Below are 23909 nucleotides of genomic sequence, written 5' to 3'. Positions count from 1 at the left end.
ATTATTTCTCTGGAGGTTTGGACTTCTTGTGCCAAGGAACAGCCCTGACCCTAAACAGTGTTCTTACCTGGCTTTCTCTCTCCTTGATGGACTGAAGATTTGCTGCTTGCTTCTCCTCCAGTTTCTGCTGGAACCTGCCAGTCTTCTCTGTCATCTTTAAAAAGAATAAATTAATCCCCCTCAGGTTCCAGTTTTATAAGCAAGGGCTTTGGACATCCCAAGCTCAGCCTAGCAGGGTGGGCCAGGAGCAGCAGCATGGATTCAGTGACACCACGACAGCCTGGCAGGTTGAGTGCACATGGGCATGTGGGACATAGGGACAGGGACACAGACATACAGGGGGACACACAGAGATACATGGATACACAGACTTGCATAAGGACAGATGCCTGGACACACACAGACACAGGAATACATGTACTCACACACAGACAATCAGGCAAGCTACACATGGACAGACACACAGATGGACACACAGTCACAAGGCCACTGATGGAGATGGATACAGACAGATGGACACACACAGAGAGAGACACACATACGGACACAGGCACATAGACAGACACAGGACATGGCCACAAAAATGGGGACATGGACGCAGGCAGACGTGTGGATATACAGACATGGAAACTTGGACACACACATGGACAGGGAGGTAGATGCACAGACAGGGACACAGACACACACCTCCACACACCCCCCCCCAGTGTGAACACAGACAAAGACATGGACACACAGACAAACGGACACAGAGAAACAGGTACACAGATGCACATGCACAGACACAGGCTGAGAGATACGGATGCAGACACACAAGCACACATATGCACACAGACAGTTAATGGACATGCATACAAACACAGACACATGGATGCAGATACAGAGACACATGGGCACAGGCATGGACACAGAAAAGTGGACACAGACACACGTACAGATATAGGCAGACACGGACCATGGGCATGGATAACAATGGGGACACAGACACAGGATATGGACACATATACAGACAAGGACATAGACACAAGACACACGATTCAAGTGGACACATGGACGCAGGCGGACATGGACACAGACACACGGACAAGGACACACACATATATACAGACACACAAAGACACACAGATGCAGCAACACATGGACACAGGCCTGGACACACACACAAACATCATCACATGGACCCAGGCAGACAGATACAGGTGGATACAGGGAGACACGTGGACACAGACATACAGACAGACACACACAGGCAGACACATGGATATAGACATACACATTCCTAGGCAGAGGCACAGGGACGTGCAGACATACAAACACCTGGGCACAGCCACATTGACACACAGACACATGCACACCTGAACATGGGGATATAGGCAGAGACATATGGTAACACACATGAAGCACCACAAGGACACATAGACACACATTGACATGGACACAAAGACAGACATGAACATACGCTCAAGTACAGGCACACAGAAATATACACAGACATGCATGGCTGGACACAGACAGGCACCCAGACAGACACATGGACACACAAACTCCTAGCAGAACACGGACATGGGTACACAAAAAGACCTGGACACAGATACACACCCCTGGACATGGACAGACACAAAGGGACACACAGACTTTGACAGAGACACTGACACACGGAATCAACCCACAGAGGTATGCACAGAGACACACCCACACAGAGAGACACAGACACAGTTGGACACATGGCCACTCAGACACACATACATAGACACAGATGGACAAATGGATTCAAATGCTGACAGTCACTGACAGACAGACATGGACTGGCACTGGGTCTTCAAAGGGCAGAGCTGGGGTCCTTGAGGTGTCTTTCCTCCCACTGGGCTTTCCCATTGTTCCCAAGTCATGGGTTACAAATGCCCTGGACACTGACTGAGTTCCCCTGGCCACCCTCCCTGCAGAACCCAGAGCTGCTGGGGCAGCCTGAGCCCCCTGAACTCACCCGTTTGACTGTCTGCACCACTTCCTGAATGTGGGAATTGTTAATTTCTTTCTTCAACCTTTAAAGAAAATTATAAAACCCTATAAAATCCAGCTCTTCTGCTTCCATAAAACCCATTTGTCAGGACTGATCAGTACTATACTGATCAACAGGTGTGTTACATTCCCACCCTGTCCTATTACAGAGAGAAGCTGCTGTACTTCTAGCAAGGACAAATAAAACACCAAAACACCACTCAGAGTTGGCTGAGCCATAGGGCAAATAACTGAATGCAAAATTCTACTTTCTCATCTTCCAAGTCAGCAGGAGACTCTGCATCCTGCATGGACAGAGCCCAGGAACATCCACTCCCGCACCTCTCCTGAGCAGCCTTATCACTGGTATTCTTCAGCATGGCCTGGACCCGCTCCACTCTCTTTGCCTCCATCCGCTTCTTAATGTCTTTAATGTTGCTGTGGAGAGAAGAGAGGAGATACAGCCTGGTTACCAGCCCCAGACAGCAGAGCAGTCCTCCATCCACAGCTTTCTGGAGTGTTCCACTGCCCAGAAACACCAAATGTGGGAGACTGTGCAGCAGGAGGCCTGGAGTCTCAAGGACATTTTAAGTCCTTAGTCAGGATGTGTCCTGGCCCAGCAGTGGTGGCAGCACATGCTAAAGGCAAGTGTAAGAAAGAACAAGTCTACAGGAAATTTTCCCTCCTCTACCTTCCCAGTTTCCAGTCTATCCTCCAGTATCTATACAGGTATCATGTTCCATGATGTCACTTGTACTTTAGAGTTTACCTTCACTTTTGGATTTTGCAGCTCTTTGCTGTGAGAGGAACAGTACTTAATTTATACACAGTGTGACAGACATGCTCGAGACATTCACTGGATGTCCCATCCTTCTTTCCACTGAGAAACAGTGAGCAATCACTTCCCTCTTCCAGACCATTCATGATTTACACACTCCTGTCACATTCCCTCAAACATCTGTTCTCCTAGCTGTCCCCTTTAATTCCTTTTTGTGCACAAATTCCTCCCCAGTGCTGGCTGTTCTTCTTGTCCTTTCAAAGACTTTATTTGTTTGAGATGGCACACTGAGAAGGGGACAGCTCTATGCAAATGGATCCAGTGGCACAAGGCTGACTCAATCTTTTTTTTGTTTCCCTATACAATTCCCAAAATTCTGTTTGCCACTTTGGCCAAAACCAGTGCACTGATGGGCTATGGCCAGGGTTTTCCATTCACATTATTTTATATTTATTCCTGATGAACTGAACTGCCATTTCATTACCTGTTGCTGCAGATCTTGAATTCTTTCTGGAGCTTCTCCCAGCCAGGGAGATGTGACTGTACTAATGACATCCTCCTGTCAGCAAACCATTACCTGGCTGCTCACCTGTTTCCTTAGACTTGCATGAATATGCTGAATAGCTGAGTAAAGAGACTCTGGCTTGGGACAGGACACAAAAAGAGGCAGTTTTATAGGAATTTGCAACTAAAGACTGATACAGCATTTAATGGGAAGTAGGAATGAGTGAGGATTTCAGCTTCAGGACAAAGTTCTTGCAATAACAAATGGATACATGTCTGGCTAGAAACTGGTCAATTGATTCTGCCAGTTTGTTTAAATACTGGAGCCAAGATGCTCAATTGACTTAGAGCGGATCAGTCCCTGGAAGGGATTAATGTGAGGTCCTAACTTCAACAGACAGTGGCAGTCAGGGACCAGCAGTGTATTTCCTATCCTTCCCCATCAGTGGCTCCAGGCTGCCCACTGCAGATGGAACACTGTATCCTGCTTGGTGTCTCGTGGCTGGAACACTGTTCTGGGGATCACAAGAGGCATCTTCCCCCCATACCACTGTGTGAGATCCTCTGTCACATCCCCCTGCCTCAATTTCTTACCAAAGGAAAAGAAAACCTTCTCTTCCCCATCCTCCCTCCCTGGCTGCAGAGCAGAGCTGTGAGATCCAGCAGAAAGTGCTGCCCAGAGCAGAACCTGGCATTATTTGTGATTCCGCTGCTGTATTTACCTTTCTGATGTGTCCCTCAGCACCCGCAGCTCAGCTGCCTGCTTCTCCCTGGCCAGCTCCAGGATCCTGGCAACTTGCTGTTTAAGGGATGAACACAAGTTCAAAAGGGAACAAACCAGGATGACACACTGCACCCCATCTGTATCCAGTTGCCCCCAAGTCAGCTGTACACCTCCCTGCATTGAATTCCAGGAGCAACAAATTCTGAAACCCCGAGGCTCAGTGCAAACAATGGCACAGGAGTGAGCTCAGCTGTACATGCAGGCCCCACTGTGCCAGTGGACTGCACTTGTGAGACAGGAAGGTTTCATCCCTGGTTCCTCTTCCAGGTAAGAAACCTGATTCCCAGGTGAGCCAGTGCCCAAGTGTTATCTTCCCCTCTGGGTTGCACACAGCTTGCAAGAGGCCTGTTAAGCCTAAGGTGCACCAGGGAACTGAAAATTTAAGATGTATCAGTGCAAATTCCTTCAGAAAATACTACTGGGAAAAGGCCTCCCAAGCCTGGAATCACTCCCCTGCCTTGGAACAGATAGCATATGCTGGATTTACCATCACCACCATCCCATGGCCTGCACTCTATCCCCAGACACCACCGTGGCTCCTTCAGACCTTGGCTGAGCTCAGCCTGCAGGTCTCCCCTCACCTGGACTCTGACTTCCACCAAGTCAAACAGCAGAACACGCTCTTATGGTGCCACTGATGAGCCCTCAGCCCACCCCCATATCACCCCAGCTCCCAGGCTCCTGGAGAGGTGGCACCTGGCAAAGTATGAAGCCACTAAACACCACATTAACTCCATGCTAAGGCATCAGAAGAGCTGGAGCAGATGGAGTGTGATGTGCACCAGGGCAATGCTACTCTTGTTTTAAAAAACAGCAGACATATAAAAATGTTTCTGCAGGATTTTTAGGGCTTCTAATGAGCTTCATGTCTTTGTTCTCAGTTAACTGGCATGTGCATGCGTCAGGTGTGTTCTGGGCCTACATTCCCAAGCTCAGTTTAGTGAATAACTTGGGATTTTTGGGGCTGTCCAAGGACACTCGCAGCCCTCACCTCAGTAGCGTGCTGCTCTTTCTTTCTTCGGATGCGATTGTGGTGCTCCTCCCCAAGGTGGATGAGGTCCATCTCCAGCCTCTCCCTCAGCTCCACGAGCCAGTGGCAATCAATGCTCTCTGCTGCTCTTACAGGATTTGCACTGGTACCAGCATCACTTGGGGTCACGCTCCTGCAGAACAGAAACAGGGGCCATGCTGTTTCTCGCCACGCCAATACAATCCCAACCTTCCCACCCACCCTCAGTGAGAACAACCCAGGGACATGCACATGCCTGCATTGCTCCATCTTCCTGCAGAGAAGGGAAGGCCATGTTTCCCTGGGGATCCTTGTTTTGGTTTGGGAAGGTGACCCCAGGCTGTGGTTACCTCTTCTTCTGTGTCTTCCTTGTGCGTATTGTCCTTTTCTTGCCCCCAGGGGAGGCCAGCTCCGAAAAGAGCACAGAGTATTTCTGCAGCAGCTCCTCCCTCTGTTTGCTTCCCTTCCACTCCAGCTCCCTCAGCTCCTTCTCCTGCCTCTTCAGCAGCTTCAGGAAGCGCTTCTTCTGCTGCAGCTCAGCAAGAGTGATTGTCTCAGGCTCTGAAACACAAAATAAAAAGGGTGAACAGTGCCAGCTCCTTCCCAAGGCTTGGAGTGGGGAAACTGGAACGTACAGCTCCAATACATGTCCCTCAATCACCACATCCAAAGCAGAGCCCCCTCTGCTCCACACCTTGGGATGCCTCTCCCCAGGTACATGTTCTATCCGGGCAAACCCTTTTCTTTAGGAGCAACTTCTAAAAAAGCAGTGTACATAACAGTAATTTGCCAACATATCCTGAGTGAAACAGGTTTCCTCTTGTGCCTTCAGTTCAGTTTTGAGGCACAATAAGGCCTCGTGTTTGCAGGAACTGGCATCACACTGCATTCAGGCATCCAGAAGCAGGTGAACAACATGTTGCACAGGGAGTACAGCTGTGCTGAAGGAAACCTGTCCTGGAGCCCCAAGATTCCTGGGATTTATCTTTAGTGCTTGCTACACCAGCCAGGGTTGTGACATGTCTTTTTAATGTGGAAATATAAGATGATAGGCAGGGCCTCAGCCCAGGTGACCAGCATGAGGAGTTACCTGCCATCTGCATTACTTCTAACACAGCTTCATCCTTGGTGAACACTGCTGCTCCTGAAATCCCAAAAGAAGGTCATGTTAATTTCCCATCTTGGATGTCCAGGTTGGAAATGTTGACAGAGGAGAGCTCACCAGAACACAGCCCGTGTGAAGGATGTTGGTGTCAGTACAGAAGAATTAATTAAGCTGCCAAGGTGTTTAAATGCTTGGAAACTCTTGGAATCTTACCTGTGGACCTGCTACAGGGAGGAATGCTGGGTTTCCTAGTGGAGCCTGCCACCCCATTAGTCTCAGCAGTTGAGAGGTTTGTCTGTGTGCTAGGCTTCTAAAACAAAGATCAGAGGTAAATTAAACTCCATTATTTCAAGCTGAATCTGTGCACGGTGCTCTAGAGAACAGAACCTGGAAAAACTCACCTCCCCTGAGGTATCCTTGAGCTTCACCAAGCACTTGTCCTGCAGGTTGAAGAACTTGATGGGGTTGGAGAGAGCAATAGTGAGATCTGGAAAAAGAGAGCAGGGCTTGGCTTGGATAGCAAACAACACATGGACTCATTTTCCTGCCCAATGCAGGACACTGTGAAGAAGGAATAGTTTGTGTTCTTTCCTTGTAACTGAAGTCTCCCTGACAGCACAAGGGAAGGAGGAAGGGAACCTCCTTCACCTCAGTGCCAGCCCAAGGCTCACAACTGATGTTCAGGGTAGCTCTGTGAAGTGATTTTGAGAACTCTGCTCCCAAAAGCCAGGACCAGGTTAAGATTTTTCCCACCTGCACAGCTGCTTGCTCCAGTTCCAGCCCAACATTGTATAAACCTCATCTTTTTAATAAAAATGTCATAAATCAAATTTCTCAGGATTTCCCCAGTGAATAAGGTTCATTTGTATGAACACAGGGGAGGAGAGAGCAAACATGAGAAGTATTCACAAGAGCTACTGTGGCTGATATTGTTGCACTCTGGTTTGGTCATGACAATTGATCCTTCTGGTGAGGCTTCTGTCACATACAGCTCTGACCCTTCTCAAAGGAAGGTCCCCATATCTCAGTACCAGCAAGAACCTCCCTTCCCTTCCAATAGGGAAGAGCATCACTCCTAAAACCTCCCTAAAGCCCCTGTTCTCTGCAGCCCCTGAGAGATGCCACCTATTCCCTCAAGGAAACCTCTCCCTACCTCTGAACAAGGGTAGGGCTGAGCCATACTGGAGCCTGGTACACCTGCACTGCACCTCAGGTGGGAGCCAGGCACAGCTGGGAGCCTCCATGCTCTTCCCAAGGTGAGGCTGTGACAGGATGCTGGCATGCACTCAAGTCCCACCCTGACAAGGAATTGAGGGTGCAGCAGGAAAGCACTTCCCATGCTGGAAAAATACTTCTGAATCAGAGTTTGGAAGAGGCCAGAAGCACCGCCCCCCCCCCCCCCCCCCCCCCCCCCCAATTCCAGCTCTCCCTACCTGCCCAAGCATCTGGCACGTAATCCTTGATCTCCAGGAACACAAAGAGGGCAGGCATGGTGAGCGGCATGTTGCTCTCGCTGCGAAGGCACACATGGTGGTAGCCTGGGGCACAGAGGGGAGGGAGTGAGCTGGTGGCATCCTGTCCCTCCCTGTCTGCTCCAGCAGCAAAAGGCTCCTCTTTACAGGAGGGGCCTGTATATCATGGGATAAAGCCAAGCTATAACAAGATGGATTTCAAGGTTCCATTGCCTGTGGGCATGGAGATTAAGGAGCAAAATATGCAGCTGTTTGTATGGTCTTTATGTCTCCCACTGGACAGGTCAGAAGGGCCCAAAAGCTGAAGGAATTTCCTCTGATTTACCTGGGTGCATTGCAGTGATAGGAATGATACGCTGGCCAATGAACTTCCCTCCTTCTTCCCAAGCCACAATTTTGAGAGACGCCAACTCAGGCATCATGATCTAAGGGAAAAGCAGAGTAAGGCACCAGTGTCCTCACATCTAACTCCTGATAGCAGCATCCTCCTCCTTCCAACCAACCAATTCCATCTCTTCCAGGATGGCACTGCCATCCTGGAAATTGTAATCCTTCTAATTTAAGGACACAGTTTATCACAGACATCAGAGCTGAATGACCAAAAACTCCACCAAAGGCAGTCTTCTCAGCCTGCCCAGAATCACAGGTTACCTAAAGACAAAAACAGGGCAGCAATCCTTCCAAACAACTGTTTCCAGGAAGAACTCACTGGAATGAACTGGGATGGATAATTTAGCAAACATGGTAACATTGCTAATAAAGGCTTTTGACTCCCTCCTTCCCTGTATTCTTGTGCCATAAAATGACTCAAAATTATTCTGCCAGGAGTGAAGCCTCAGAGTGTTTCTGAAAGGAGCATATTTTAGCCAACTAGGCTGAAAATATCTGTAGCTTCATACTGTGCCTGACAGATGAATTGTATAATGTATACTTGACTTATCTTCCCTGTGCCCTGCAGCTGGATTGGTGATCACGGAATTCCTGGGGAGAGACAGGGCAGCTTTCCATGCTCTGGCACAACTGAAACTGGTCCCATTACTGCTCCAGTTTAGCTGTTTCTCATTGACAGTTTAACCACAGAAATTCAGTTCCTCTCTGGTGCTGGAAGTTTTCCAAACTGATCAGTCTGAAGAGGGCATCATAGAGGGGAGACTTTTGATGCTGGTTATCTCCAGAACCATTCCCATTGTCTGTTCTGGGAAATATTGATGCAGAGTTGTTTTGGATATTGTTGTTTGGAAGTGTCCAAAGGGGACAAAGTGCCTGAGGTCTCCAGAGGGGACTCCCTTCTGGTGGCACTAACCTCTGCCAAGGCCGTGTTCATGGCCATCAGGAGCTTTAAGGATTCTCTGCCTAAATTACTATCATAATGTTCTCACCTTTTCAAAAACAAAAGCCTCCTCTTTCCACACAGGGTTAATGGAGTTGGCCGTGGAGGTCAGTTTGGTTCTGTGTTTGCGTTTGGCATCCCTTGGCAGCCCAAGGAGCTCCACTTCCACATAGGTCTTCACGCTGCGGTCCGAGAGGAACTGACCAGACAATACCTGTGAATAACACAAACAGAGTTAGCAACTGCTGGGAAGAATAAAACAGGGGGACCCACCCATTCCTTCACCCTAAAGTCACTCTCCCACCCCAAAGCAGCTTTTCTGCTCCAGCTCTTCTTTTACCTTCTCCTCTATTTCTTGCTTCAGCACTTCATCTCTCCCTACCAGCACAGCCTTGGCTCCCTCTGCACAGCAGATGCTCATTTTCCATTTTCATGGGATTATGATTAATTTTAAAATAGTGACAAAGCCTGGGAGTTGCCACAGTAACACTTTCTCCACGGGTTGATGTGGCACTAAGAGTCCCCCTGGGTGACACAGGATGGGGTCCCCAGGCTGTACTTGCCGTGACACAGACAGTAGTGGCTACCAGCCCGTCGATGCGGTCCACAGAGAAGGGGTCGAACTGCTTGTCGGGGCGCCGCATGAACTCGTGCTTGAGCAGGTACCCACACTGCCCATTGAACTCAAACAGGGCCATGTTCTGCTGCATGGGGACATCTGAGAGCAGAACAACACAGTGAGACAGGACTGGGAGGGACAGGCAGCCTGTGTGCTGTGAGGGAGCTGAAAGCTGCCGGAAGCTTCCAGCCCCTGCCAGCCCACGGCTTGCAAAGTCGTCTTGAAAACTAATTAAGACTCTCAGCACCCTACAGGGAAAAGTATTACAGCAGCTGTTGTAAGGAAGGGAAGTGGTTTGCTTGCGCTTGCACCTGAAGTCATGGGCAGAACTAAATTAAAACCTGCTTTAAGGAGCACCTGCTATTTTTGGGTGGGAATAAGTTACTGTCTAAGCTCCTCTGCTCCTTCCCTCTTTCATTTTGGGCCTCCTCTGACTCCATCTTCTGTCTGACACTATTGAGGACACTGCCTGGTGGTTGCTGCACCTGTCTGCACTGTCATCCTCTTCAGAACCAACCTGGCACTCACTCCTTTTTGTCTCCTATGCTTTATACATAACACAGCCCTGTGAGGAAGGAAGAGGGGTAAGGTACAGCTTTCTCTCAAGGCTTTTCTTTCCTTCTTATGCTGGTTGTGCAGCAAGGAAAGGCCTTTCCTCCCCGGTCAGGTCAAAATCCTGGAAATAATGGCACAGACATGTCAGTGCTGTGGCCAGATGGAGCTCTGCCTCTGCCTTGTAGAGGTAGCAACTTGGGGGATGGGGGAGCTGCAGGTGCCCTCATGGATATGATTCAGTGTGACATCGTGGAACAGGACAGCCAGGGACAGTGCCCGGACACAGGGTGACAGCAGTCCATATGTGTGTGTGTGTGTGTGTGTGTGTGCCAGGTCTGTGCTGGGCATGGAAAAGTGCTGTTGGTCTGTGGGAGATTAAATTAGAGGAGAACAGCCCCTAGGGAAAAGGCACATGGAATAATGACCAGGGAAATGGCAGAAAAGGAAGAGACAGAGACCAGGAGCACCTGGGGACCAGCAGTGCCTGACCTCACCTGCTCAGAGGCTGGAGCACATCCCGACACTCACCCATGGTCTGGAAGTTGAGTGCCACCATCTGACAGCCGACATTCCAGAACATCTGGGGCTGGTAATTGGAGGAGTCCATCCGGGTGCCTTTGGGGTAAATGCGGCTCATCTGCCACTTGTTGTATCTACAGCCTCTATAGGAAACACTGTTCCTGTTGTGTCCTGGGGGCAGCCCACATACTCCCATTATAAAAACTGTTGGAGCTCTGCTACCAAATGCTCAGAGCCTTCCAGACAAGAGCCCAGGGAGGCTCAGGCTCCTTGTCCATACACTTTTCACTTAAGAACAAGCATCTGGCAGCCTTGATATTGGCTACAGCAGGATGCATCCTGTCAAGAATCTCCCTCACACTCCAAGCACCCAATGGCACTGGAAAAGGGCTGCCAAAAGGATACTCTACAAACTGCATGGGCAACTTGCTCACTAGATCACAAGCCTTGGTCTCAGTGAAGGAAGAGATGACGTAACTCCGGTTCTTCTCTAGAAACAGGAGATTGCATTTAGGAGCAAGGCACGCCCAGTCCCCATTCTGCACAGGGGACTGACGGAGGCAGGAAGCTCTTGGCCTGGATTCCGAAGGAACTGAGCCTGACTTACTGGCAGAGACCTCGAAGGAGTTGAATTTGATGGGCTGTATGTAGTTAACCAGGCTGGACATCTCCTCGTACGCCGTCACTTCCAGGCCAGCCGTGCCCTGAGCAGAGAACAATTCAAAAGGGAACAGATGAAGAGACCTTCCCTGGAGATAAAACAAACTGCAGTGGGGTCTCCCAGTCAAAGAGCTCTGGTGGCTGCCCTGACTAGAGTACTCGAGTTTCTCTGGCTTCCCAGTCCTACAGCTCCATGTTGAGCAAGGGCACATGATCTCCACGTGGCTGGGCAAAAATGGAATCAAGGCACATGGAGAGGTTCCAGGGAGGATGTGCAAAGCCCAGGTCTCTTTGACCCCTCAGAACATGGAGTCTGGGATAAACAGGGATGTTGGTTTTCCTCCTCTCCAAAGGATACCAGGGAGATGGAAATGGGAAACAGACCTTTTATTCAAGGGAATGCTGATCTCCTCCCTCCCCCTTCAGCAGCAGCACTTGCAGTAACAACTTCTCACACCGAGGCTAAGCCTCTCCAACACCCCCAAGGCAAACAGTTATCTCCAAATCATGCATAGTCAGCAGTAACTCCTCTGCCACATTCTTTATGCTTGCAACAAATTTCTCTTTTTCAGTTTTTCCTGCAAGAGTCTTGTCGTGTGGGGGATGGAAAGTCCCCCACAGATTCATCCCCCTTTGCAATTTGGGTTCATCTCTATTCAATAGGGTGAGGCCCCAGAAAAAAGTGGAAGCCAGCAAAAATCAAAACAGCAAAGGAAAAGAGCTAACAGTGACAGTACCTCATCTGACTGCATCTTTTTAATTTCCTCTTCGTCCAGATTTCTGAGCTGTTCATCCTCTTCCTCTGGCTCCTCTTCAGCCACATCACCTGCCCAGACTAAGCACACAGGCCCTCATCAGTGGTATGGATCAGGAGGACACAGACAGGACCCTGCAGGCTGCTGACAGTAGAGGGCTCTGCCAAACCTCACCACCAAGTAATGCTGGAACACTGAGGGGAAGAATCCTACAATTTTATTGGCCAAATCCAAACATGAACTGGTACACTGAGGATGAGCTCACCCAAGAGACCAAACCATTCCTGCTGCAGGCTCCCCTCACATTTAGGAGCAACAATCACTGGGCTGTTTTCTCTCCAAGGTCACATATATTTGCAGGAATAAATGCCCATTTTCAGGTGTTCTGCAGTGGTGCTCACCCTTTCCTCACATGACATCATGCGCTCTTACTATGACAGGGACTGTTCCACCACAGGGGCCCAGAGCCCAAGAGCTGACAGGAAGGGAGGAGACAGGGACTGAAGGTTTTATGAACCTCCAAGACCCTCATGGTGAAGAACTATGCTGTGGTGAATTTGTGGTTATCAGAGTAACCACAAGCAGTTACAAATTATCCCCCTTCCCTCAACCGAAAAGCCAGAATGTATCAGTGGATCACTAAGGGATGATGGGCAGGTAAATGATCATCTCTTTTGGTTGGACTAAGTGTTCAAAGTATTCTGAAGATTTAATTTCTCTTCCAGTTTTCTGCTGCTGCTTGGAATAACTGATTTAATGACTAGTGCTGGCTTGTCCCAAGCTCACCAAGTACTGAGTGATTTAGAGCTTTGCCCATCAGTTTTATTAGTCCCCCTTTCTTTCGGACATACCAGTATCTTCAGCATCCACAGAGTTTGGCTGCTCAGTGGTTTCTGGTTCCATGTTCTTCCCTTTCTTCAAAGAGTTCTGCCTCTTCCCAGACATAGATTGGTTCTTTTTGTTTTTAATCAAGATTTTCCTTAAGAGATCCTTAGGACTTGGGAGAGGGACTCCTGGCTTCAACTGTAACAGATAAACTTCATCACAGAATTCACTCACCTCTCCTGTCCCCCTGGCCAATTACCAGTGCACAGAGACATCTCTCACCCACTATACTCCTAATTTCCTCCATCTGCCAGCATATCCCACTAGATTAATGCAGATTTTTCCTAAGATTTCGCCTGTGGTTTCAGGCCAGCATTTTGCACCTCAGGCTCTGCCATGCTGCCTAGCCACCCATCCTGCTAAAAAAACCCCACCTAGAAGGCCTGAAGGCAGCCACATACCTCTGGCTTCCCATTCCATCTACTTCTCTCATTATATCCCAGATCCTCAGTCCCTCATCAGTACTCAGGCCACATTTAAACATTGCCTGCAGCAGATTTAAAAAAGATCCCAGAAGAGGTGGCTCAAGACAAGGACATGTGACAGACTGCACAGACAGCAAAGGCCTGTAAATAGGTTAGTTGATCTCTTGAACTGTTCCCCCCCTCATCCCTCTGTTCCTATTGCCTGGACATGGGGCTGGACAGTGGGCAGCTGCTGCTGGCTCACTGCTTCTTTCCAGCTATTCTTTAGGTCTCAGTGCTTTCAAAGAGATGCTTGGGCCAGGTGCCTCAGCTGTCCCTCCTCTGTGCACCCCAGAGATCTGCCTCGTACCCTGCAGAACACAAATCCTGCTCAGATGTTTAAAACCATGTCTCCTAGCAGGGAGTTGTGTCACCAAAGGTGTCACTGGGGCCACAGAAATACCTGTTTATACAGATAAGATGAAGACTGAGGTCAAGCAGAGGGGGACCTTTCCTCAGCTATTCCAAGCACATGACACTGACCTCCCCACCTATGCCTGGAAGGGAATATTCCCAGGCTAGAAGTAGGATTAGGCCTTTGTTCCAAGTGTTGGCAGACAGAGCTTGACCAGTGTCATGTACAGAACACACCAGGTACCCTTGGTACATCCTTGGCCACACAGAGCTCAGTTCCCAGAGCCCCTCAGGTGACAGAGTGCTAAACAAGAGTTTTCCACCTATCTCTATGAACCAGGATCCATGTTCATGGCATTGTATCTGTTGTTGTGGCACCTCCCAGCATCAGGAGTGACCAAGTTTTCCAGAAAGGCCTCCCCAGTGGCCTCATACCGGGTATTTCTCCAGTGGCTCTGTCAGCAGCATGTCTCCAAAAATTGTTCGGCAGTACTCGGCCATCTTTGCCTGCTGCTTGGGCCTAAGAGAGATCAGGCAGGAGTGAAGAGGAAAGAAAATGCCCAAAATCAGAGTTTGGCATGAACAAAAGATGTCCATGTCCTCTGCCCAGAAAACCATCTCAGCTATGCAGATGTTAAGGTCCCATTCCCAAGCCAACTCCTATGTTCATACTCTGCAACCCTAAGGTGAAAAGGTGCACAACTGTGATCACCCCACTCTGCCGGTTAAGGCTCATCTTTCAGCTCTGACCCACCTTCAATTGCTTCAGAGACCTCAATTAATGCTTCACTTCAACTCAGCACTCACTTAAAACCCAGCAGCCCTTGCCTGTGTATTTTCTGCTCTGGACACAGCAGCCAATTCTCCCAATCCCTAAATACTCACGAGTCCACGTGGTTCTCGAAGGACAGGATCACAGGGTATGGAGATGTTTTAAAAGCACTTTCTGCAATGGCCTCGATGGCATCCTGAGGGAGAGGCCATGGTCAGAGAGAAGCTCAGCAGTCATTAATAACAGAGACACAGCTGACCTCCCACTGAACAGACTCCATAACTGTCTCTCAGGAGTTCCTTTCAAAGTCACTAAACTTGTCCCAGTAAGAAGGTGAGAAGTGTCATCTTTTTCACACCTGCCCAGATTTCCAGCTCCAGAGGATCCACGCTGAGCTAAACTCAACAGCTTGCACCAAAATGAAGCTGAAGATGCAACAAGATGAAATTTTGGTTTTGCTGCACAGGTCAGTGCATCACTGCACGTGAAAGCGTGTGGCCAGAGGGACAAACTCCTGCCCCAAGCACCTTGAACTGGGACAGAAAAATGTGTGCAGCACCAGATTAAACCACTGCAAACTCTATCCATACTTACCTCTGAACCTGCCCAATTTTCTATCATTTCTGCTGCTTATAAAATCCTTTTGCCTGGCAGCAAAGAGAGCTGGAGTGTTCAGTTACCAGCTGTGCTGACATTTCAAATGCAAATACCATGGAAACCTTTTCAGCATTAATGATGTAAGAAGAAATAATATTTTCCCCAAGCCCCTGTTAAACTGCCACAAACCTTCCACTATTTTCCTTTCTGGTCCTGCTAATTGGTAAAGAAGTGCCATTTGCTCCTTTGCAATTAGAGTCCCCTGATCATCCCAAATCCTGGATCAGCCATGACCTCAGCAAGAAGGGAGGCTGCCACAGCTGCTCCTCCATGGACCACTGGGAGTGTGTCACAGAAGCCTCAAGGCTCTCAGGAGAAGCCTCAGACAATGCTACTAAAAGGCCACAGGAGTTGTAGTGGAAGGAAGAACAATGTGTTATGTAAAACCAAAACTGAGCACATGCTGTGTTAGCAGGTTATAATTTCCTTGAGGAATGGTCCCTGGCTTCAGCAGAACTCTGCAATTACAGCAGCTACAAATGCCATTATTTCTGTTCTATCTGCAGTGAACTGCAGTGCAAAAAGCAGTAGTGATACCACAGGGCTTTGGAAATAACTGAGTCTGAGGACAATACCTCTGACCTTAAGGACTGCTTTGGTTTGTTGTTTTTTTCCCCTTCACACATAAATATTTTAGTAATAGTGAAGTGTGGGAATTGGGGGGAAGATACAGAAGAAAAATAAAGAACTGGAAAAAACCATCTAAAGCACCTCTACTGTTGACAGCAGCTGTGTAAAGGAGTGCAGAAAAAAAGTCAGTATGATGCCTTTATTTGTAACTTGCAAGCTGTGGATAAATGCCCTGTACTGCCTGGCTTTGTGCTTGGCTTCCAAAGGCTGGGAGCTGAATCCCCAGGGAAGCCAGCTGCTCCACAAAACACATTCCAGCACTCAGGTCATTAGGAAAGAATTGAACCCTGTTCTTCCAAAAGCCTCCACTTGAGGCAGTCAGCCATAGAAACCTGCTGCAGACCAGAAGATAAACTCATTTAACTGTTTTCTAAAAGCCATCCTGTTCACTTCTCTGATGTTCCTCTATCTATAAATCCACCAGCCTCATGCCACGTTCTGTGCATCCATCCTTGACACAGCCCTGTGTACACACACCCCTCTGCTCAGCCATCTCTCCATGGCTGCCGCCTGACTTCCCACATCTCTCTCCCCCATCCATCCATCCATCCATCCATCCATCCATCCATCCATCCATCCATCCATCCATCCATCTTCGTCCAGCTATCAGCCTCTGTTCTACTCCTCCCATTCCAAAATTGTACAAACTCCAACCTAGTGCTTATCTGTTCACTTTTCCTTCTACCCACACATTCATTCACTTGTCACCTCGCCATCAATCTTTTCCTCTCAAACATCCTCAGCCATCTGGCTCCCTCAGCAATCAGTCTAAAAGCAGGCAGGAGAAAACATCCATGGAGAAGGCTCTTCACTACCTTGAAGAGGATCTCAGTTGTCATGGTGAAGCCGTGGGTGATGATGGGCTCCTCATCTGGGGGCCGGCCCTTCCAGCAGTCCAGCTCCACGCAGCGGCAGCCGGCTAGCAGTGTCTGGCGGTACATTTCGGGAGAGGACGTCCCAGAAAACTGCCCAGCTGCAGGAGAGAGGCTCAGCGTTAGCTACTCTCACAGGACAGCTCCTGCCCACACAGGGGCAACAGGAGTCTCTGCCAGCCTTCAGCAGGTGGATGCAGCAGACTGACAAGATGTTTTCAGTTGCAGAGCAACACTGCTTCATGTCACACAGCATTTAGAGTCAGCCTAGCCCTCAAAACCCCCAGGGCACACACATCTGCCTGGCTGACTCGTTCCCCCCTCTGTCCCTGGGTGTGCCTGCCCTGGCACAGCCCTACCTGTCAGATAGGTGTTGTGTGAGGAATTGATGTAGTAGTGCGAGAGTGGCTGGGTCATGTCCTGGTACAGCATCAGCTTGTCCAGCACTATCAGGTTGTTCTCGGGGCCACAGAGGAACCAGACCATCCCCTCTGGAGACAGCTGCCCTGCACGGCAAACAGAGCTGTTCATGGTCACCAAATAAAACAGTTCTGGCCCCTTTTTGGAGGTGGAAAGAGAGTTGTGGGAACAGGGAGTTGTGGGAACCAGGCTGACTGCTCCCCTGGGAAGCAGGATGGCAGAGGGCACAAGATCTTCTGCTCTGTCATTCCACCTGTATAGCAAGAGATTTGGGCTGAACAAGACTCACCTCTCTGGATGTTAAACCCGCTGGGCTCATACTTCTCTATCAGGCTCTGCACCTGCTCAGGTTTGGCTGGCGGGAAGAGGATGTCATTGAGGCGGGTGTCGCGCTGCTTCTTGTTGATGAACTTCGCCAGGTGATCTTTGGTCATGTAGGGCTTTGCTTTTAGATGGCTGCAGTGACAGAATCACAGAGGAGCAGAGGTAAGGCTTGGGAATTACCCCAGAAATCTTTTCACATAGGAGAGGTTGATTCTTCCTGAGGTTGATCCTCCCTCTGAGCCCATATATTTCAGGGTCCTGTAGCATACTGAGGTCTCATCCTTTTTATTCAGGCCATGAGTGAAGGCATTAAATGACCTGGGATCCTGCCCTTCTAAGGCCTAAGGCCAGACAAACCCCATGACACTAAATCCCCTCCTTCCTGTCTATCTTTTGCCACAAGAGACCAAGTTCTGGGCTGTGGCTTGAGGGAAACTTACTGTGAGGTAAATATCTCATCAATCTCGGGCCGTGGACACAGATTCATGAGGAACGTCTTGTACACCGGCTCGGGGAAGTCCTCGGGGTTGATGGCATCATTCTGAAAATGCAGTGAAGATGTGCCAGGACCACAAACCTGTGACAGCTCTTACCTGTCATGAACACCCACACCTCAGCACTTGGCTGTAACAACCCCAGTAATGACTGGAACATCTGGCTGGGTGTTGCTGCTCCTTGTGCCACACAGTGCAAGTGCTGGAGTCACAAGTGTTACTGGAAGACATTAAGAGCTGATGCCAGCAGGCCAGAGTTAAGGCCTGTCAGTGGTAGGGTAAGGTAAGCAACTGCAAGGATCTTGTCTGTTGGTTTTTCACAGCCAAAGGCATCCCAGTCAGGGCAGGGAAAAAGATCCTTCTCAAGCTCATGAGACTTCCAGATACCCAGAGAAAACCTTACCTTGCCATTTGGCAGATGACAAGCACTTAGTGCTTCTTCCACCCTCTTCTTGTCTGCAGGGAACATCTGAAAAATACTGACCAGACAGGCAAACAAACATGACCATGGGGCAGGACAGAGGTCGGGGGGCTGGAGCTGCAGGCAAGTGCAGGACATGCCAAATGCACAGCAAGGGAGACAGGCAAGACAACTGTAAGCATGAACCAGCAAAGACAGTGTTTTTCCAGGGCAGTAACTGAGGGACTGAGTTTGATAAACCTACACAGCATTTTTTGACTGCTCATTTAAAGCAGAAGTTCTGTATTTCTGCTATGGACTCTTTAAGAGTCCTGTCTCTCCAAATCCCTCTCCTGTTCTTTTCTGCCTGTCTTGGAGGTGCTTCCTATGGTACTGTGGAAAAGTAACAATAACTGAACTTCCCCTCCTTTTAGAACATCCCTGTCAATAGCACCATGGTCTCCACCACGGATAAATCCAGCCTCAGTTCTGTTAAGCTCCTGGAGTCACAGGTGCTCACAGCACACAGGGGAACAAGGAGTGCCCTGTGCTGACAGGAGGGAGTGCCTGGCAGGGGCTACAGCAGCTCATGCAAACCCTGCCCTTTGCAAGGCAAAACTGCAGCAGCCTTGGTAAGATTCCAGAGGGATTTACATATTTAAAGGAAAGGCAAATGCTTGTGGAATTTACAGAATTTTCAGGAGTTTTGAAAGCCTTATGTTTACCTGCACCTGGAGATACTGAGTATTTTTATAAACCTTGCTCTTTATCTGGACTATTTAATGGTCTGCATTTTTACCATTCTGCAAGAAATGGGCACTGAGGAGAGGTACATCCTGTATCAGATATTTTTTCTAGCTTGTTCCAGAGGAATAAACTGGTTTCTCCCTGCAGCAACACTACCTTGCTTGCATTTTAAAGATTAATTCAAAGCACTCTTCCCTAGTGTGTTATTCATTACAGACCTACACATTTTTAATAGCCCTTTGATGAATATTCTGGTTTCTGACAATGAAATTCTGCTGGCTGGTGGTTTAGAAAACAACAAAAAATGTTTAGTGTTGAATAAAGCTCAGCCCTCCAGGAGCCCATTTAGTCAGCACAGCCCTAATCCAGCGCAGCTCTGCCTTACAACACACCCTGCAGCCTGTGTTTATTTGGAGCAATTAGTGCTCACCTCTTGTAATGTTGTAACACAGCACAGACCTAGAGCGGAGTGGTTCAAAACTTCCCAAATGCACTGTCTGCAGCTCCTTATTCTTAAAACAAAAGGTAATTTATGGACCCAAAAAGGAATTCAACATGGCAGCGCTGCCTTTTGTCATTCTACAAGCCAAATCAACACAGAAGAACCACAGGAACAGCCCTGGAGTAATTTTTCTTCGGAAGACACTGAATGGCACAAAATCAATTCCAGATTCATGTCACATAGTGCACGGGAGAAGGGACAGGCTGGGCTTGGCTTCCCATTCCAATGAGAGCCCTACCTGATGCACAAGACCAAGCTGGGGACAGGGAAGGACAAACCTCCATCTGTTCTGCTCCTAAACCAGCACTAAGACTAGCCCAGAGCTGCTTCACTTCATGCACATCCAGAGCAAAGGCAGAGGGATGGAGGAAGTGGGGAAGGACTGGAGTGGTCACACAGGGAGAAAGGAGACAAGAAAAGCAAGGGAGCCCTGCTGCAGGTGAGCTGGGCAGTCCAGCAAAGAGTTCTCCATATGGAGAACTCCTTACAGGAAAGGAAAACAATCCTACACCTCATCCACCTTTCAGCTCAGGTTTGCGAAATAATCAGTGATCAGAATTTTACCGAAGTTACTTTGTTTTGTCGGTTTTTTTCTTGGCAACAAGCAGGAAATTATAGCTGTGGCTATTTAAGCCATTTCTTGCTGTAGATGAAGGCCACAAAGTCTCATTTCCAGACTCAAATTATGTGTCACCTATGGCAGTGCAGCAGGAGCACTTCCATGGCCTGAACACAGAGGGAAACTTCTCCTCGTCTTAGGTGCAGGAAGAGCAGACAGCTGAAGCCACTGGGCAACCATCCGCTCACCAGTTGCTCTGCCTGTAGTCTGACTAAACACACAATGAAACAAATATCCACACTCACTTCCGGACAGGAATCTTTCCCTCTTCGTTCAGTTGCAACTTCAGCTTAACTAGACTGTGAAAAAAAACCCAAACAAGATTACAAAAATGCATTTCTACCATCTTATGAGATCCTACTAAGTGAGAAGAAAGGAAAAACATGCAATTGGGAAAACAATCTAACAGTGAACTGAAAATCTAAGTCCTACAGACCATCAGCTTAACCTTGGCATGACCCAGGCCTTGGTCTGGAGGCCACCAAGGGACCTGGATGCTTTGAAGTCTTTTTTTTTTCAATTACTGTCAGAAGGAGCAGGACATGGATGTTTCAAAGAAAAAAGTTTCTCAGAAAAGACTTACATTTTCTCTAGGAAGGTGTAGCGGGGAGCGTTGTACGTGAGGGGATTCCGGGCAATGGCCATAATATCCTCAGCCCAGTCCTGGAACAAACAGGGCAGAGGCGGTTGGGCACTACTGAACTGCTCCAAGAAGTACACAGCAAACATGGAAAGGGCACAGAATCCTGGAATCATTTGGGTTGGAAGGGACTTTAAAGCCCATCCAGTGCCACATCCTACATGGGCAGGAACACCTTCCATTATCTCAGGTTGCTCCAAGCCTTGTCTGACCTTGAACAGTTCCAGGGATGGGGCAGCCACAGCTTCTCTGGGCAACCTGTGCCAGGGCCCCCCACCCTCACAGGGAAGAAATTATTCTCATATCCAATCAAAATCTACCCTCTTCCAGTTAAAAACTGTTACCCCTTATTCTGTCTGAGACTTCTGGGCTTCACTCTATCACCTTCCTCCTGCCTATAAACACTAGGAGCTGAAACTTTTCTAGTTCTCAGCTGCCTATTCATCCATACAAAACACGTGAAAGACAACAATGACCAGTTTCTACTGGTCCTTCTCTGTGCAGGGCAGAAGCTTCTAGAACTATGGAGATACCACACCAGACTGGAACAATCAAACGGCTTGTTTATAACCTTGTCAGTGATGCTGAAAGAGCTCAGCATTATGTTTAAATTCTTATCTTACATTATCATGTTTCCTTCTCTCCTTTCCTACTCCCCACTGAATATCCCAATCCTTAGAGGTTCCCAGTACTTCCAAGACCTCAGGCCCTGATACCTTGCAAATATTCTCCTTGTAGGACACAAAGTTATGGAAAGTGAGGTCAACCATGTCAGAGCCAGATACAATTGTCAGGTTCTTCAGCAGGAAGGTGCTGTAAGGGTGATCCAAGTTAAAAACCTCTCGGAGCTTCAGGGACTGCAAAAGAAACAGAACAGATGGGAGCTGGGAGTAATTGGAGGATGAGGGAAACTGTACCCAAAAAAACCAGACCCCAGTACACACATTGGTCCAGATTCACAGAAAGCATCTCAAGGGTTACAAAATTGCTTAGTGCAATCTTCCCTTCCTTAGCTTTCCTTATTTTTTATCTTTATTCTGGAGTCTGCATTACTGGATCCTCCATGGGACAAATCACCATAACTAACACCCCTGCACAAGCCTGAAAAAGTCAAAGCTGGAGACTGCTCTTAAAGAAATTTCTTCTGAAACTTCAGGCTGGACTTACAAACAAGCAGGGGAAGGTTTGGCCTGTTTGTGCCAGAGGTGTGTAATCAGTTGATTTTATCAAAACACACGCACTAGAAAGTGTATTAGTGTGACACCCAGTTTTTGGGACCCCCTGTCACTTCAGAGTTGCCTTCTTCCCCTCCAAGCCCCATTTTCTGCTGCTGTCAGTTCGTAGTAGTGGTTTTTTTCCACAGCAATTCCAGTACCCTACAGCAATGGCTCACCAGAGACTTGTTTTGTTAAGTGTAAGGCTCATCCGATTAGTGGTACTTGGATTGCAGCACCATATGAAAGTATTTATAGAATGCTTTAAATTATTCAGCATTTTCTGCATTCCTATGCATGGTGTCACTAAGCCAAGGTATCCAAGGTATCCTAGAGTTTTACTGATGGTGCTATTTATAATGGGAAGATAAAAATTTCCATTCCTAGAATAAAGCACAGCAATCCATTATCTGAAGTGCAGGACAAATCCCTGTCCAAGTAAACAGGGAGCTGTCAGAGCACCTGCTCTCCTTTAGAAACAGGGCAAATCCACAATCTAGGATTGTTAGAGCACGTCAGACTTGGAAGTCAAACTGGAGCTGGAATCTGAGAGCACCTTCAGGTTTCAGCACATTCAGGTTTTAGCACCACATCACACACACAGCTAAATACACATTTTACAAGGAACTGCAGAATATTCTTACTTCAGTGTTCCTAATTTCTGAAGCATTTGCAATTTTGTCATATCTGTAGCAAACAGGCATCTTTAAGAAAAACAGAGCAGGGTGGATTGTAACTCTGGATCATCTGACTGCTGTCTCTTATTTTGGAAAAGCACCTCTCCAAGGGAGTAATTCTGAAACCTGTTTAATCCCAGAGCATTTGGAGGGAGGGAAGGGAAGGAATATGATTTGCCTATTTTCTACAAGGGAATTTCTAAAATGGCTCCTTCTTGCCTCATGAGCCATTTTCCTTTGCAGAACTGAGCGCCACCAAACACCCACATCTCCTTCCCATGCTTGTGGCAACTCCTTGTTGGAGCTCAACTTTCCAGTGCCAGCGGCAAAATGTTGGGATTTTAACTCCAAACTTGACTTCATCTTGCTAACACACCAGCATTTGTTCGGTTCCAGGGCTGTACAGGAGAGGAGGCCCAAACAATGGTGAACTTGTGGTTGTGCTGAACTCATTTCCTGTATTTGTTATCCGGGGCTCCTCCCACCCCTTCCTTCTCTGCACGCTACTCTCTAGCAGACATTTGTCACCTGGCTCTCTCCAGACCTCTGTCCAGGCCATGTCCCCAGCAAGCCAAGCACTTTTGCCCTTATCCAGGCAGTGATGCATTCAATACTCAAGGAAGATGGGGAGAGAGGACCAGAGACTGTGTGCAGGAGCTCTGAACCTGATGCCACATCGTGGCTGTTTCACAACCTGCATTCCTTCAGTGCCTTGTGCCACAGATTCACTCTGGGATTACTCACTATCACCTTGCAGGTAGCCATAAAAGAAAAATAGGAATTGCTGCATGAAAAGCAGGATACGCATATTAGCCATGCAAATTAGAAGGGAAACACTCTTGGCAAATGCCCTTAAAAAAAACCCAGACAAGCAGAAAACAACCTACTAGCACAGTGGCTGAAATATGGAGTCAGCTGGAGTTTCATGTCCCACCCTCCTGATTTCCCTAAAATCCTCAGCTGTACAGAGATCCATAGCCCAGAGAGAAGCAAATTCCCATGCAAATATAAACAAAGAGTCAGAGAGACACAGGACAGAGAGGGATGCTCCTTTCTCTGCTTGAGAGGAGGCAGAGCTGACTGACTGCAGGACCTGTTGTGTCACTGTGCCCTGACAGAACTGTGTCTTGTGACACTGTGACAGCAAATC

The 23909-nt window shown here is 48.2% G+C and overlaps 1 protein-coding gene across 5 annotated transcripts in view; it reads right to left on the bottom strand.

Annotated features, from left to right (window-relative positions):
• PLCB2 (phospholipase C beta 2) overlaps positions 1-23909 on the bottom strand; it is a 35571-nt gene that overhangs the window by 1121 nt on the left and 10541 nt on the right. Inside the window, exons 4-31 of one of the 5 annotated variants that reach the window (XM_084208375.1) lie at positions 21585-21725; positions 20812-20891; positions 20474-20527; positions 18364-18439; positions 17907-18007; positions 17432-17598; positions 17082-17228; positions 16666-16823; positions 14677-14759; positions 14227-14311; positions 12940-13111; positions 12071-12168; positions 11281-11377; positions 11079-11163; positions 10683-10807; positions 9544-9698; positions 9030-9194; positions 7976-8075; positions 7612-7716; positions 6580-6665; positions 6392-6488; positions 6164-6217; positions 5424-5634; positions 5056-5227; positions 4003-4079; positions 2341-2436; positions 1985-2042; positions 68-154 (exon numbers count right to left, since the gene is read on the bottom strand). In XM_084208375.1, coding sequence (XP_084064501.1) covers positions 68-154; positions 1985-2042; positions 2341-2436; positions 4003-4079; positions 5056-5227; positions 5424-5634; positions 6164-6217; positions 6392-6488; positions 6580-6665; positions 7612-7716; positions 7976-8075; positions 9030-9194; positions 9544-9698; positions 10683-10807; positions 11079-11163; positions 11281-11377; positions 12071-12168; positions 12940-13111; positions 14227-14311; positions 14677-14759; positions 16666-16823; positions 17082-17228; positions 17432-17598; positions 17907-18007; positions 18364-18439; positions 20474-20527; positions 20812-20891; positions 21585-21725 — 3132 coding nt within the window. Of the gene's footprint in view, positions 1-67; positions 155-1984; positions 2043-2340; positions 2437-4002; positions 4080-5055; positions 5228-5423; positions 5635-6163; positions 6218-6391; positions 6489-6579; positions 6666-7611; positions 7717-7975; positions 8076-8639; positions 8777-9029; positions 9195-9543; positions 9699-10682; positions 10808-11078; positions 11164-11280; positions 11378-12070; positions 12169-12939; positions 13112-14226; positions 14312-14675; positions 14760-16665; positions 16824-17081; positions 17229-17431; positions 17599-17906; positions 18008-18363; positions 18440-20473; positions 20528-20811; positions 20892-21584; positions 21726-23909 lie in introns of those variants that run through there. The other 4 variants (XM_084208376.1, XM_084208377.1, XM_084208378.1 and 1 more) reach the window with 4 other exon arrangements.

This window comes from Fringilla coelebs (assembly GCF_963513975.1).
Source record: "Fringilla coelebs genome assembly, chromosome: 6".
Classification (NCBI taxonomy): domain Eukaryota; kingdom Metazoa; phylum Chordata; class Aves; order Passeriformes; family Fringillidae; genus Fringilla; species Fringilla coelebs.
The sequence above is the reverse complement of the archived record's forward strand: the minus strand, read 5'-3'. Positions and strand labels throughout refer to the sequence as shown.